The 14,957-nt window shown below is 49.1% G+C and overlaps 1 protein-coding gene and 1 long non-coding RNA gene across 2 annotated transcripts in view; one reads left to right on the forward strand and one right to left on the reverse strand.

The window, feature by feature from the left end:
- Window positions 1-14,957, forward strand: part of ADCY6 (adenylate cyclase 6) — an 820,353-nt gene that overhangs the window by 551,313 nt on the left and 254,083 nt on the right. The window contains exons 14-15 of the mRNA XM_069653856.1: window positions 14,233-14,320; window positions 14,430-14,546. Coding sequence (XP_069509957.1) covers window positions 14,233-14,320; window positions 14,430-14,546 — 205 coding nt within the window. The remainder of the gene's footprint in view (window positions 1-14,232; window positions 14,321-14,429; window positions 14,547-14,957) is intronic.
- The window catches only part of LOC138582512 (uncharacterized), a 340,772-nt gene that overhangs the window by 106,855 nt on the left and 218,960 nt on the right, over window positions 1-14,957 (reverse strand). The gene's annotated exons all lie outside the window — the stretch shown is intronic.

Genomic DNA, 14,957 nt, shown 5'->3' on the forward strand with positions numbered 1-14,957 from the left:
GTCGAGGCAGAGTGTGAGTGGTACGGGTGAGGTCAGGAGGGCTGAAGATGGAGCAAGAGACCGGGCGAAGGATAGACAGAGGAGTGGAGTGCTGGAGAATTGGTGGTAGAATGAAAACGGAGTGCAAGTGAGGTATTTGTGAGAAAGTGGTACTGGTTTTATGTGTGTAGTATAGTGCAGTGTGGGGGCTGTGAAAAAGGTGAGTGTGAAAGAAAGATGTGATTTAAGTGTAGGGGGAATTGGTGTACAAATGAAAGTAAGTGTATGGGTAAGTGTATGGGTAGGGTGTGAGGCGAGTATAAGGCGGTAGTGGGAGTAGAGGTGTGAGTGGTGTACAGCCCAACAGGTGATTTGTAGTAAGAGACGGCGAGTGTGGTGAAGCGTATATGGAGAAGAGGGTGTAGTGAGAGGTGAGTGGCGGAGGTAGCGAGAGGTGAGGGGTCTAGTGTGGTGAGAGGGGTGTAGTGAGAGGTGGGGAGGGTGGTGTATTGACAGGTGGAGAGGGGAGGAGAAAGGTGAGAGAAGGAGAGAGGCTGTGTGAAGACCAGAGGGAGTAGGAAGGGAGAAGAGATGGTGGAAGGAAGGAGGTCGTATTATCAAGGAGAGGAGTGAAATAGGGTGACTGGGGGTGAGACAGATCATCTGAGATTGGCACTTTTCCCACCAAGGCACATTAACAATCCTGGGGAGTGTTAGGATAGGGCCTCTATGGAAAATCCCAGAGGGAGCCAGATAGATAAGATGGCTCCCTTTAGGCCCTCGTTGCCAGCCAGCCCTAAAATGTAGGGGTTGAATATCACTAGCTGACAAAACTGGGCTTTAGGCATTCCTTGGCAATGGAGGTGAGAGCTACGGGAGACGACAGGGACACCCAATAGTGCATTAAATGTTACATTTGCCTATGATAACATTGAGCAACCTGAACTTACCATTGAAGAATCTGCACAATTTAAGCTGTTTTAAAAATGAACAGCAGTGGTGAGAGACTTGTACATGGGGGTACTCTGTATGGCAGGTAAGGTTGCGTGTAAATGATCTAAAAGAGGCCATGATTTTTTCTAGTCATACTGTTAGGATATAATCCAGCCTATGGTGGTTACCTTAATCTTCAAAGTCCTCTAGTGTCTTTTGTAAGATCTCATGACCAATGGTGTTGAATTCGGCTGAGATGTCTACTAGAATTACCGCACTAGTTGTGTTATCCACATTGCTAGATTTGGGTCATGCTTAAGAGCAAAGTGCGAATTCGGTTACTCTCAATGGCCTGAAGCTGCGTGTGTTGGGATTCATGGGAGGTTGTTGCACTCGACATAGTTACGCCTTGAAACACCTTTTGCTGTATAGGCGCATTATAAATACCCAATAAATAAAATAGATTTCTAAGGCTTGTGGAATCTGCTTAGATCACTTGCTTTGCATAGGCCGACATCTAGTGGAAGCGACAGAGTATTACAGTTGTTGTTTTCGAAACTCGAAAAGGGACATCGACAGGACGTGCCAGTAATACTATCCCTAGTGTGACGTCCACTGTACCCATGGTCCTTCACGCGTCGAGGTCCCTCCCATTGTTTTTTCCGCCATCAGACAGACGCTAAAGCGGAGTTCTCCTTTCGGCTCATCGCCATTTATTATTATTACCAATTTTCTTACTATCCTTTATATTCACCGGCTATCGAGACCATCTGGCGGCAGTGAAGAACAAAAAACGACCGTCGAAGACTCCTGTCGACGGATCCGTTCTGGCCTTGGAAGGCCGCTCCGGGCTTCGGCCCACACAGTAGGGAGAGAGGGGGAGGACATTTTAGAATGTATATACCCCTTTTTGTACACTACATTCGCCTAGCTGCTGTCATTCCGTTATGGTTAGGACCCCTTTTAAATTGTGCCCTAAGTGCAACAAAAAGTTCCAGTGGGTCGACAAACGCCTTGTGTGTAACCTGTGTCTCCCTCAGGACCATGTCAAGGGTTCCTGTCGAGCGTGTAGTCTCTTCAAACCCAAGACATTGAAGGACCACTTAACTGAACGCTGGGCCCACCACACCAGGCATGGAAGTGGAGAGTGCCTTCAGCGACGGCAGCAATGCTGCGGTATCTGATGGCGAAAGAAACAGGGTTACTCTGGTTTCCCAAGCGCAGGCCCCGACCCCAACAGACAGGCCGGCGGCCTTGTTAAGTGGGGGCCACACTCGGCGGCAGAAGTGCCCTCACTTCCCCCTCCACCAAATGCACAACCCACGGCCGAGAATCACCACACATGTCGAGCAAACAGCAATGCATGACTTCTAGGGAGAGGTCTGTTGAATCCCTGTCCTCTGGGCACTCCAGATCGAGATCGACACATGACGGGTCCCGACTGTCGAAAGATAGAACAGACGACGTGGATAAAAGCATCCCGAAGGTCGTGAGTCAGCTGACAACACTTTGGATTTGACCGTAGCCGAGATTTGACGTTCTGCATCGATAGCAGTAAAAAAAACATGCAGGCCGGACTAACCCATTTAATTAAAAAAAACATATCCCTGAAGGCCTTGTTAAGTCAAAGGACTCTAAGAAGAGCTCTTCTAAGATCCCTCATAGGGATAAATCACAGAAGGATAGGTCCCTTCACAAGAGTAAAGGACCTCGGGTAAGGATTCCCTGTCTTCAGCCTTAAAGAAAAAGGCTACGCCTTCTACTGTAGTTCCACCAACTCCAGAAGATTTAGGCCTTACACCTCAACCAATGGTCATTCCTACTTCTGCCCAATGATCAGCTGAAGATATAGTCATGAGAAGAATGTCATTCATGGCAAATATTTATGAAAAAGACCCTAACTACTTAACAAGATTTCACTCATCCGTCCCCCACCCCCCACACAACAGCAGCATCTGGGGCTCAGAACAGTGTTCAACCCCCTGCTAAGAGGTCTCGCCCCGGTGAGCTAGAACAAGATCCCACCGTCATCAACCTATATGACCGGACACTGATCATGAAGACCTCTATAGCTAAGAAGCCGCAGACCCTTATGGCGATAATGAGGACGATGAGGGTGATCCAGATACAGACATGTACAACATCGACTTCCCTGTTGTAGACTCACCCATAGCTAATCAGCCTCTTCTGAACAAAGTACTCATCAAAGTGGTTGAGCATTTCCAAATATCTACCCAAGAGGATCCACAGGATAAAGATTTCGTTGACGAGATCTTGGGAGATAAAAAGGCTTAATTCCCCTACTAAAGTCTGTCCAGCGAAAGGTACAACCCTTGCTGGAAACACCTAATCGGACTCGAGCGGTCAGCAGGGGCATAGAAAAAACTTTCAGACCTGCTTCATCAGACCCGCTGTACATCAGGGGGGCAGCTAGAGCCTGACCCGCTTGTTGTTAATACGACAAGGAAAAGAGCAGGTACTCCCCTAGCCGCCTCTGAGGCTCCTCCAGATAAGGAAAGTAAAAGGCTATACACAATGGGCAGGAAGGTTGCCTCTTCCGCTGCATTCCAGACCGGAATAGCTAATGGCTCTACTTTATTAGCCAGTTTCAACTGCCATAAATGGAATGAGATCTCCCCTTTACTCTCCTCAGCCCCGGAACCCCTCAAGACTCCATTAGCACTGGTGGCTTCAGAAGGAAGGGCAGTTTAAGCTGCTTGCTAAAAAGCAGTCTTGACGCCGCCGACAATGCCGGCAAAAGCATAGCTGAGGGAACAATTATTACGTGCCACGCATGGTTACGACAATCCGGGTTTAAGCCAGAGACGCAGGCCACTCTCATTAACATGCCCTTCAAGCCCAATGTACTCTTTGTCAAGGCTGTCGAGGACGCTTTGAAGACAGCCAAAGAAGAATATGAAACACTGAAATCATTGGGCCAATTGACCAATAAACCTCCTGGCCAGAGGGGTAACGGCAATTTTCATCGCTCACGCGGACAATTTTCCCAGAGGGGTTCCAGCTATAACCAAAATCGGGGAACAGCTTGGGGGAACAATCAAGGCCAAGCCCCTCAAAATAACCAGAGAGGACCGCGCCAAACATACGGTCGGGGAAGGGGTCCTTCCTCCAAAGGTGGTACCCCACCTCAGAAACGGTGACATCCCGCTTCAGGTGCCCTCCCATGCCTCTCCAGTAGGAGGGTGCATTTCCAACTTCACCCAAGCATGGGAGGGAATCTCCACAGACAGATGGGTGCTTTGCTCTGTAGCAGGCAAATATTGTATTAGAGCTCCTAGAGTGACCCTAGAACCACCCCCCACGCCAGAAAAGCCACTCCAAAAAGACCAGCGCATTCTCCTCGAGGAAATCGCCACGCTGTTCAAAAGGACACCATAGAAATCGTCCCGGTCAACCAGGTAAACAAGGGTATTCAACTTACTTCCTTGTGCCAAAGAAAGATCTAACAATGCGCCCAGTGTTAGATTTACGCCCTGCAAACAAACATGTCAAGCTACAAAAGTTCTGCATGACTATGGTACAAGAGGTAATCCCTCTGCTAAAACAGGGGGGATTACATGGCAACACTGGATATGAAAGATACCTATTTTCATATTTCAATGATCCCATCGCACAGAAGATTCTTGCGTTTCAAGATAGCGAACCAGCACTACCAATTCAAGGTGCTTCCCTTCGGAATAGCATCTGCTCCAAAGGTATTCAGGAAGGTACTGGCGGTGTTGATAGCACACCTGCGCAGGGAGGCAATCCTAGTGTAACCTTACCTGGATGACTGGCTGTTTACAGGGGAGTCTTCCCCTAATTTGCAGGCAAAACATTCAAAAAACAATCTACCTTCTCTTTCAATTGGGCTTCTCCGTCAACGAGAAAAAGTCAAGCCTAGTGCCAAGCACAACCAAACGGTTCCTAGGAGCTGTTAAAAACACATAAGAGGGGTTGGTCTTTCCGTCAGAGGAAAGAGTCCACAACAGGTTTCTGCAAATACTGCATGATCAGGCCGGCCACCACATATGGGTGCGCAAAGCTTTGCGTTTGCTAGGCATGATGGCATCTTGCATTTACCTGGTACCACACGCGTGCCTGCGCAGGTGACCCATGCAGGAGTGGTTGGCAAAACAGTGGTCTCAGGCAAGTGGTCTGTGGGACGATCTTGTGGTCGTTTCGCCAACACTAGTACAAAATGTTCGCTGGTGGACAAGAGAAAATCTGCTGACGGGGAAACCCTTCTACGATCCAGAAGTACAAGCGATTGTCACAACAGTTGCCCCGCTCGCCGGTTGGGAGGCTCATTACCTTCACCACACAGCTCGGGGTCTGTGGTTTCAGGCGGCAGCACAGAAGCACATCAATCTGCTGGAACTACTGGCAGTATTCAAAGCCCTTCAGGCGTTTGAGTTTGACCTAGCAAACCAATCGGTGCAAGTCCTGACAGCACTACGGTAATGTTTTAAATCAACAAACAAGGGGACTCGCATTCTCCAAATCGGTCCAGGCTTGTGCAACAAATTTGGAGATGGGCATTCAAATGGAAAATATTCCTGTCGTCACAGCAGCTTCCAGGGGAACTCAACTCTCTGGCAGATTCACTGAGTAGAGATCCCCTACCAGACGAACACAAATGGCGACGCAGGGGTCGTAGCGCACTTCTTCTCTCAATGGGGTTTCCCCATAATAGACTTGTTCGCTACAAGCGAAAACCGTCAATGCCCAGACTCCAGGTTCCCCCAGCCCAGCTCCAAGGGGAACGCCCTATGGATGAACTGGTGATGGAAATTTGCTTACGCCCCCCCCCCCTCCATCCCCCAACACCTCTCATGAGGAAGGTGGTGAACAAGATCCACAAGGAGCAAATGACGCTCATCCTAGTTGCTCCTATGTGGGCAAGCCAACCTTGGTATCCACATGTGTGCAAACTGGCAATGTGCAATCCCATCAAGATCCTGTGCCCGTACAATCTGCTCACTCAGCACGGGGGGGACTAACAGTCCACCCTCAACCTCATTCAATAAACTTGGCAGCATGGCTTCTGAAGTCAGAGTTTGGACATCTTAACTTACCACAGAGGTGTATGGACATCTTGAAGGAAGCAAGAAAGCCTAACACTAGGCACTGTTATTTCGACAAGTGGAGGAGATTTGTAATTTGGTGGCAGTCTTAACAAATTAGCCCCATAGAATGTACTCCTTCCCACATTCTGGCTTATATGCTCCACTTGCCAGATTTGGGTTTAGTATTCAACTCTTTAAAGGTCCACCTGGCGGCCTTGTCAGCCTATACCACCTCGCACAATATGGTCCCATGGTGGAAGGTACCCGTCATCTAAGCATTCATGGAGGGAGTAAAGAGACTCCACCCTGCAATTTCAAACCCACCGCCAGGATGGGATTTCATGTTGTACTCGCTAAGCTCATTGGACCTCCTTTCGAGCCGATGCATAAGTCTTGTCTTAAAGACCTGACTTACCAAACTGCCTTCTTAGTGGCTATTACTTCCGTAAGAAATGTTTGTTAAATACAAACATTGTTCAGTGCAGGATCCTTTCTTTATCATACACAAGGACAAGCTGGTTTTACGTACTCGCCCTAGGTTTTCCCCGAAGTTCATCTATAAATTTCATGTAAACCAGTCTATTGAACTACCGGCTTTCTTTCAGAACCCCACCAGCTCAACTAAGGTAAAACTCCACACACTAGATGTGAGGAGGGCTGCCCTTTCCTATGTAAACAAGACCAGACCGCTAAGAATAAGAGATCAACTGTTTTTCTCCATAGCACCAGGCCGAGAAGGAGACTGCATTTCCAAGAATGCCATCTCCAGATGGATAGTCAGATGTATACAATTGTGCTATTCATTATCAAACAAGACACTGCCTTTCACGCCTAGAGCCCACTCCACAAGGAGCACAGGAGCCAGTCTGGCTTTCATTGCAAATGTCCCTCTGGACAGCATTTGCAAAGCAGCTACATGTAGCTCAATACACACTTTCACACAGCATTACTGCATTGACACTCATTCCAAGACCGATACACAGGTGGGACAAGCGGTTCTAAGACATCTGTTCGCCCATGAACCTTCTCACATCCCACCACCTTCTCCTAACACTGCTCGCTAAACAGTGCACCGCATGTGATCTAAGCAGATTCCACAAGCCTCAGAAGGGATACATTACTCATTGTAATCGTATTTCTGATGCTTGTATCTGCTTAGATTCACATGCGCCCACCCTTCCTCCCCTCATAGATTTGGCGCATGGATGCTTATGAGCTTGTCTGTTATGTATGTGCTTGGATACAACTGTACTCGCGCTACACTTCATGCTACCTCATGTCAGAAAAATAACAATCTGAGGGACCTCGACACGTGAAGGACCATGGCTACTTTGGACATCACACTAGGGATAGTATTACTGGAACGCCCTGTCGACGCCCCTTTTCGAGTTTCAAAAACAACTGTAATACTCTGCTGCTTCCACTAGATGTCGGCCTATGCACAGCATGTTAATCTAAGCAGATACAAGCATTAGAAATACGATTATGGTGAGTAATGTATCCCATATGAAATGTCTACTATTTCGAGGGGATTGGGTCCTCCGACTTATTCCATTTCTATGACGGTAATCATACCGTGCTGCTTCGGAAAATCTTTCTGCGTCGATGACATCGATACGCCGTCCTCGAGGGCCTCCGTCGAGCCGACGTCACCGGATGTTATAAGTAGGACGCACGACGCCCATAGCCTCAGTTCCATTTTTTCTGCGAACGGGTTCACTTCTGAGATCTCGGCGCGCCTCGATTCTACTGAATCCTGTTCTTTCGGTTCTTTGAACCTGTTTCTTCATTGAATATTGTATGATGTCTTCAGCTTCTTCCACCCCACGGTCCGGATTTAAGAAGTGTCGGGTGTGCGGGTCCAAGATGTCGCTGACGGACATGCCCGATGCTTGCCTCTGGTGCCTCGGGGAGGACCATGATACGGATGACTGTCGATTGCCAATCGCTCACATCGAAGGCCTTGCGGGAGCGTAAGAAGAAGCTGTCGGTCGGTAAGGTGGCCAAGCCCCGGAAGTCGCGTTCCACTGGTCTTTCGACGGATGATTCGAGGGGCGACTCTTTGCATCGTCGCCGTGAGTCCGGGGGTTCTCGGTCTGGTAGTCGGTCCTGCCATTCCTCTGCCTCTTCGAGACACTCCAGGAAGCCCGTTGGCGGGTTGCTTGTCCCAACAAGCATTCCACTCCTGAGGAATGGGATTCCTTCCGAAAGGAGATGTTGGCAATTTTTCAATTGCAGGGCTCTGGTCCGTCCGCGCCGTCTGAGGACGCCGGCTGTGGCCGTACTAGGCACACAGCTCGTCCGCCTTTGGGCTCGAGCAGTCAACGCGACCACCGGGTCGCAGAGGTCGTGGATGGACTCTCTCGAGGCTCCGCCTTTGAGGAAGACGTCAACGCCATCGGCGCCCAGGCTGTCGAGAGACAGCTCAGGGCTCCGCCCTCGAGACCTGTGTCATCGCCGCCAAAGCTGTCGGCACCACGCTCGACATTGACGCAGATTCCCACGTTGCCTTTTGAGGCGGCTTTGTCGGGGGTACCCCGTGGCACGGTGGAACCCCCCAGAAAGGCTCTGGCCAAGGTTAAACATGTCTTTGTTCCTTTTTCTGTACCCTCTTTCCAGAATTTGGATTATATTTCTGAGGTGGATGAGGGGTCTGAGGGAGGTGAGGTTCCTGCAGAGGTTCCTGATGGCCTCCTTTCAGGTCATAGCCAGCTTGAGGACCTGCGCCAGTCGTTGCACGATACCAATGGGCTGGAGTTTGGTAGGCCTGAGCCTGGCATGCATGCCGACTCCTCTTACCGGCGCCTTATGTTGAGGGTCACGGATTACCTGGGGTAGTCTTCCCCCCCTTGGGTATTTTCAGCAGGATGATCTGACTGATATCCTCGACCAAGGTCCACCAACTGACCCGGTACTGCCATTCCATATGGCTTTGCAGAGAAGGGTGGCTGCGGCTTGGACTTCTCTGGAGAGTCTCCCGGCAGTGAGCAAGTCCTTGCCGAAGAAATATCACCCAGCCAGTGGCAACCCCTGCTACTTGACCACGCACCCCACTCCGGAGAGTTTGGTGAAGCAGGCGACTACGGCCCCTGCAAAGCAGGCGTCGTACCCTACCATCCCTCCTGATGGGGACGACAAACGTTTTGACGGCTGGGCGAAGGTGTTTTCTTCTGGGGGTATGGCGCTTCAGGCTGCCAACTCCGTTTGTGCCTTGTCGTTTCACGCACACTCTGTGGAACTGTATCTCCTTAGCGGCTGATCATATTCCCGAAGGGGAGTAACGGGATGGTTTTCTTGCTATTGTGCAGGATGGCAAGGACGCCATGTGCGAGTCCGTTCAGTCGGGTCTGGACAAGGTTGACAAGGTTGATTGCGTCAGCCGGTCCTTGGCGGCGAGCACCATAATAAGCAGGTTTGCATGGTTGCGGAAGTCGGGGGTTTGCTCCTGATATGCAAGCTCGACTCCTCAACATGCCCTTTGATGATGAACATCTTTTTGGCAGCAAGGCTGACGAGAGCCTTGAGAGGTTGCAGACCTCTAAAGCTGCAGCGAAGTCGTTGGGCGCTGCAGTTCACCAACCTCTGCCTTTTCGTCCTAGGGGACAACAATGGAGGGAAGGTTCCTTTCGATATTACTCGTCCTTTAGTAAATTGAGAGGAGCTGCTAGTCAAAGGGGCCACCGTAGGAGTGCCGGAGGTGGAAAACGGGGTATGCGAGGTGCCAAGACCGCTCGGGCAGTTGCCTCTTTGCCCTAAGGCACTGCCGCAGCCGCTTCAGCTCAGTCATGAGGCCATGTCCCATGGTTCGCCGGTTGGGGGAAGGCTGGCGCAGCATCTTGTAGAGTGGCGTGCCATTACTTCAGATGTGTGGGTTCTGGAGATCATAGCCCACGGCTACTGTCTTCTTTTCCGGCAGAGGCCTCACGACAATCCACCAGGGAATCACTCTTTGAAGAGTCCGGATCCTCTCCTTGCACAGGAAATTCAATGCCTGCTGGAGAAAGGCGCCATAGAACTGGTGCCTGTAGCGGAGAGGAACAAGGGATGGTATTCCCCATATTTTTTGCTTTTGAAGAAAGACTGGGGATTGAGACCCATCATGGACTTGCGCGGTTTGAACAAACTCCTCAGGAAGGACAAATTCAAGATGGTTACTCTTTCTCAAGCCCTTCAACTTCAGGACTGGTTGGTGTCTCTCGACCTCAAGGACGCTTATTTTCATGTGCCGATCCATCCAAAGCACAAGAAATACCTTAGGTTCGCGGTTGGCGACTCGCACTTTCCGTTTCGGGTCCTGCCGTTCGGATTGGTGGCAGCGTATCTCAGGAAAGGGGATTCACGTCTACCCCTACTTGGATAATTGGTTGATCAGGGTGCGCTCACCCGAGCAGGTCCTGGATCATCTGTCCGTCACCTGCCACTCCCCTCACAAGCTGGGCTTCTCCCTCAATTTAAAGAAGTCCCACTTGACGCCAACACAACGGCTCCAGTACATCGGAGCAGCTCTCGACACATCCCTGGGGCAGTGTTACCCTCCCCAGGTGAGGGCTCTGGGCCAACCAGAAGGAAGTTTCGATCTCGCAGTTCATCTGGCCGGAGAGGAAAACGAGACGGCAGACGCTCTGAGCAGGCAGAGCGCGATCTTTCACGAGTGGGAGCTGGCTCAGGAGATTCTCCTGGAGATCTTCGCCCTTTGGGGGACCCCTCAAGTGGATCTCTTCGCCTCCAGTGTCAACCGGAAGTGCGAAAGGTTCTGCTTGCGGGAATTTCCTCCAAGAGGAGCCTTAGGAGACGCGTTCATGGTGGAGTGGTCCTTCCCACTGCTGTAGACGTTTCCTCCCGTCCCCGTCATCCCGCAAGTGCTGCGGAGGCTACGGAGGTTCGGTTCCCGGATGATCCTCATTGCTCCGGCATGGGCCCGGAGGACGTGGTACCCGGACCTTCTCGACTTGTCCATCTGCCCTCCATGTCGTCTTCCCTACCGAGACGATCTGCTCTCACGGGAGGGAGGTCAGGTTCTCTATCCAGAGGTCAGGTCCCTCAACCTTCACACTTGGCTTCTGAAAGGTTGAGGTACAAGGATTGGGACCTCCCTGAAGACGTAATGGAGGTGTTGCTTTCGGCCAGACGGCCGGCGACTAAGTCCCTGTACCGTTGCTGCTGGAGAAAGTTCTGCGACTGGTGCAGGGTTCAGAATGTGGATCCTTTTTCATGTGACATTCCTGTGGTTCTGTCTTTTTTTGCTTTCGTTGGCCCTGGAAGTGGGTACTGTTAAAGGTTACCTGGCAGCGCTGTCTATAGTTAAGCGCTCGTCTGAGGAGTGTTCCTATTTCAAAATTCCTTTAATTTCTCAGTTTCTCAAAGGGCTCACTAATGTGTTTCCGCTGTCACCTTTGCAGGTGCCTGGTTGGGATTTGAACCTTGTTCTGAAATTCCTTATGGGTGCTCCGTTTGAGCCTGTACATTCTTGTCCTTTGAGGCTGTTAACCCTTAAAACTGTGTTTTTAGTTGCGGTCACTTCCGCTGGCAGAGTGAGTGAGTTGCAGGCACTTTCAGTTAAGCCTCCCTTCACTGTGTTTCATAAGGACAGGGTTGTCCTTAGAGTTCGTCCTTCCTTTCTTCCGAAGGTGGTTCCGGAATTTCATTTAAGCCAGAAGGTTGTTCTTCCGGCATTTTATCCTCCACATCCTTGTAAGGAAGAGGAGAGGCTCCCTAGGTTAGATCCTAGGAGAGCTTTACGTTTCTACATTTCGCGCATGTCTCGAGTCGGAGTGGACGATCAGCTCTTTATTGGTTACGCTGGAAGGCGTTTGGGACAAGCTGTGACTAAGCAGACTTTGTCTAGATGGATTATCTTGGCAATTTCTGAATGTTACCGCCTGGCGGGTAAGGACCCTCCGCTAGGCTTACGGGCCCATTCTACTAGGGGTATGGCTGCCTCTACTGCCCTGCAGAAGGGTGTTCCTATTCGTAACATCTGTGAAGCAGCCACATGGGCTTCGGTCCATACTTTTGTACGACACTACTCCCTAGATTCCATCCATGGGCAGGATCTGGCCTTTGGCAAGGCGGTCCTTTACTCTGCAATTTGATTGGGCATTCTAAATTTCTATATTCTAAATTCTTTTTCCCTCCGCCATACGTTGGTACTGCTTTGGGAGTCTGTCATAGATATGGAATACGTCGGAGGACCTAATCCCCTCGAAGAACAAGTTACTCTCTTACCTGGTAACATTCTTTCGATGGGATGGTCCGACGACGTATTCCATATCACTCCCTCCCTATCTGCCCCGCTACAGAATTTCTTATGCGAATGCAGCTTACGTTTCCGCAAGGCTTCCTGTGGTCATATTGGCAGTGGTTTGGTGCCACACGTTCTGGGGAAAAAACTACAACTGAGGCTACGAGTGTTGTGCGTCCTACTTATAACATCCAGTGACGTCGGCTTGACGGAGGCCCTCTAGGATGGCGTATCGACGTCATCGATGCAAGACGCCGAAAGATTTTCTGAAGCAGCACAGCTGTGGTGATTACTGTCATAGATATGGAATACGTCGTCGGACCATCCCATCGAAAGAACGTTACCAGGTAAGAGAGTAACTTGTTCTTTGTCATTAAAAGAAGTATTTGGGATGGGGCAGTAGTTGGCTGGCTTGCTTGGGTCTGCCTTGGGATTCTTGAGAAGGAGTTTAAAAAAAGGCAGTTCAGAAGTCAACCCTGACGTTCCTTAGTTTGATGGAGGTGTGAGGAGATGTAGGAACATGGTTGCTAAACATAGATGTTTGGTTATTGATTTGTAAATGGTTGGAGGGCAGTGGTCTTCCTGGAATCTTGCTGGGTTGCTGGAGTTAATTATGGAGAGCATCACTTCAATAGAAAGAGGGTGCAAAGCAGTTGGCGACCAATTGGAGGAAGCTGTGTTTTCCATCCTTGAGTGCATAGGGTACTGTTGGCCCTTCCATTTCCGTTCTTATGTGGGTAAAGGAGTCATGTTGCAGGCTCTAGGGTTCTTGTATCCAAGGATGATTTTAAAAACTTCAGTGTGGATGTTTGCAAGATGTCAATACAATCTAAATGGTAACCTTTTTTGCTTTCATTATTCCTGCTCTGTAGCAACGGAGTTGGCAGTGGTAGACAATATACTTTGCCCCTAGGTTACCTCTTCTCTAAACTTTCTCGAGTTTCGGGTTTTCTTTTTTGATGCGATTAAGGTCAGGTTGGGAAAACATTTGGTAGTTTGTTTCTTATGTGATGTTTTGAATAGCTTTTGGGAGCAAGTCCAGGATGGTGTTTATTCAGTTGTGAATGTTAAGAAGCTCATCTGGTGTTCTAGGCAGAGTATTGGTTGAGAACCTTACTGAATGTTTTACAATGTATTGTACATATTGATAGGAAGTGCAATTATAAAATAAAACCTCTAGGTGTCTACAACCGGCAGCTCTCCAAATGTTTTGGACTACGATTCCCATGATACCTCACCATTGACTCTTGTCCAGGCTGTTGGGAGTAGTAGTCCAAAACACTTTTTAGAGCCAAAGGCTGCAGACCCCTGCATCTAAACTATTCTTTGGGTAACATTGATGCATGCTGGGAAAGATTCCTCTAATATTCAGATTGGTTTCATTTTTATTTCTAACATTCCTGCATGCTACGAAGGCGAGACTAGAACCGGTCCTTGGAGTAACAACATTGTCCTCACTTTAACAAATTTACAGGTTTGTGATAAAGAGTCTGAAACAACCCCAAAAAGTGAACTGTCCATGCTTTGATGCATTGCCTCCCTTCTAGGGAAGTGAGTACTTCCAACTGGAAACATGACTGGATAGCCTAAAAAAAGCCCCTCAAAGTGGTCATTGACTTGACGCCGTCACAAAAAAACAACTTGTCGAAAAACAGAATTCACTTAGCTGTTATCATCTAGTACATCTCTTTTTTTTTCTGCCAAAGGGAACATTAATGAAACTGCACATGAATTGGTTTTAAAAACTTGGCAGATAGATGCAAATCGCTTCATAGAAGGTCAGGAACGTGGAAAGTGTCGGGTTGGAATGGTTTAGTACTGAATGTGAATGGTTGTGGTTGTGTAAGGGTGACTGGCTGTATGTGGTAAAGGGTGACTGGCTGACGATGGTGTGGCATATTCATAGAAGGGTATCATTGCGACAACAGGTGTCCTGTTGGCATGCTTCAGCTTGGTTTGGCTATGGATCACGTTTCCCCTTTATGACATGCACTTAATTCCTGCCCACAGTACTCCGCTAATGCTCGGCGTTCATGGAGCCATCTTTATTATTCTGGCCAACATCCTGTTTGTGTGTGCAGTGTACTCGTGTATAAATGTAAGTATCTTCCCTTTCTCTTAAAGTCTTTGGACTACTTATGGGCTTCTGTGCTTTCCAGGGAACAAAGGCTATACAAATGTCTTAACTCCTCTTTTCTGCTTTCCAGCTCTTTCCATCAGCTCTGCAGAAGGTTTCCCGCAAGATCGTCCAATCTCGGACCAATAGCACCTTCATTGGAATCTTCACCATCCTTCTTGTCTTCATATCTGCCTTTGTAAACATGGTATGGTGACTCCGTGGACTATAGACACAGCCCTTCTGTTTCACTACCTTCCGACTCCTCTACACATGGCTTTCCTTGTGACTATCCACTATTCCTTTCCCCTTCCTGTCACAGCTCAGCTTCTCTCCTCTTGGCAACTGATGTGCCAGATATCCTAACTTCCCCCAACAACTACACTGCTTCTCTCGGTCTGGTGGGTCTGCCCTTTCACTCTACCCCCTTAACTTCCTGAAGACTATTTTCTTCTCAACATTGCTACCTGCATATTTTCTACATAATGTCTGCACCTCCCCTTGCCTCCAACACTTTACACATCCTCCATCTGCTCTACTTGTCCCTCCTCTACCCAATGGTTTATTTCCCCCCTTTATGCTTACTACCTGCCAGTGATAGCTGTTCATCTTGCTTTTT

This window comes from Ambystoma mexicanum, chromosome 3q, assembly GCF_040938575.1.
Source record: "Ambystoma mexicanum isolate Mex_15411 chromosome 3q, UKY_AmexF1_1, whole genome shotgun sequence".
Lineage (NCBI taxonomy): Eukaryota > Metazoa > Chordata > Amphibia > Caudata > Ambystomatidae > Ambystoma > Ambystoma mexicanum.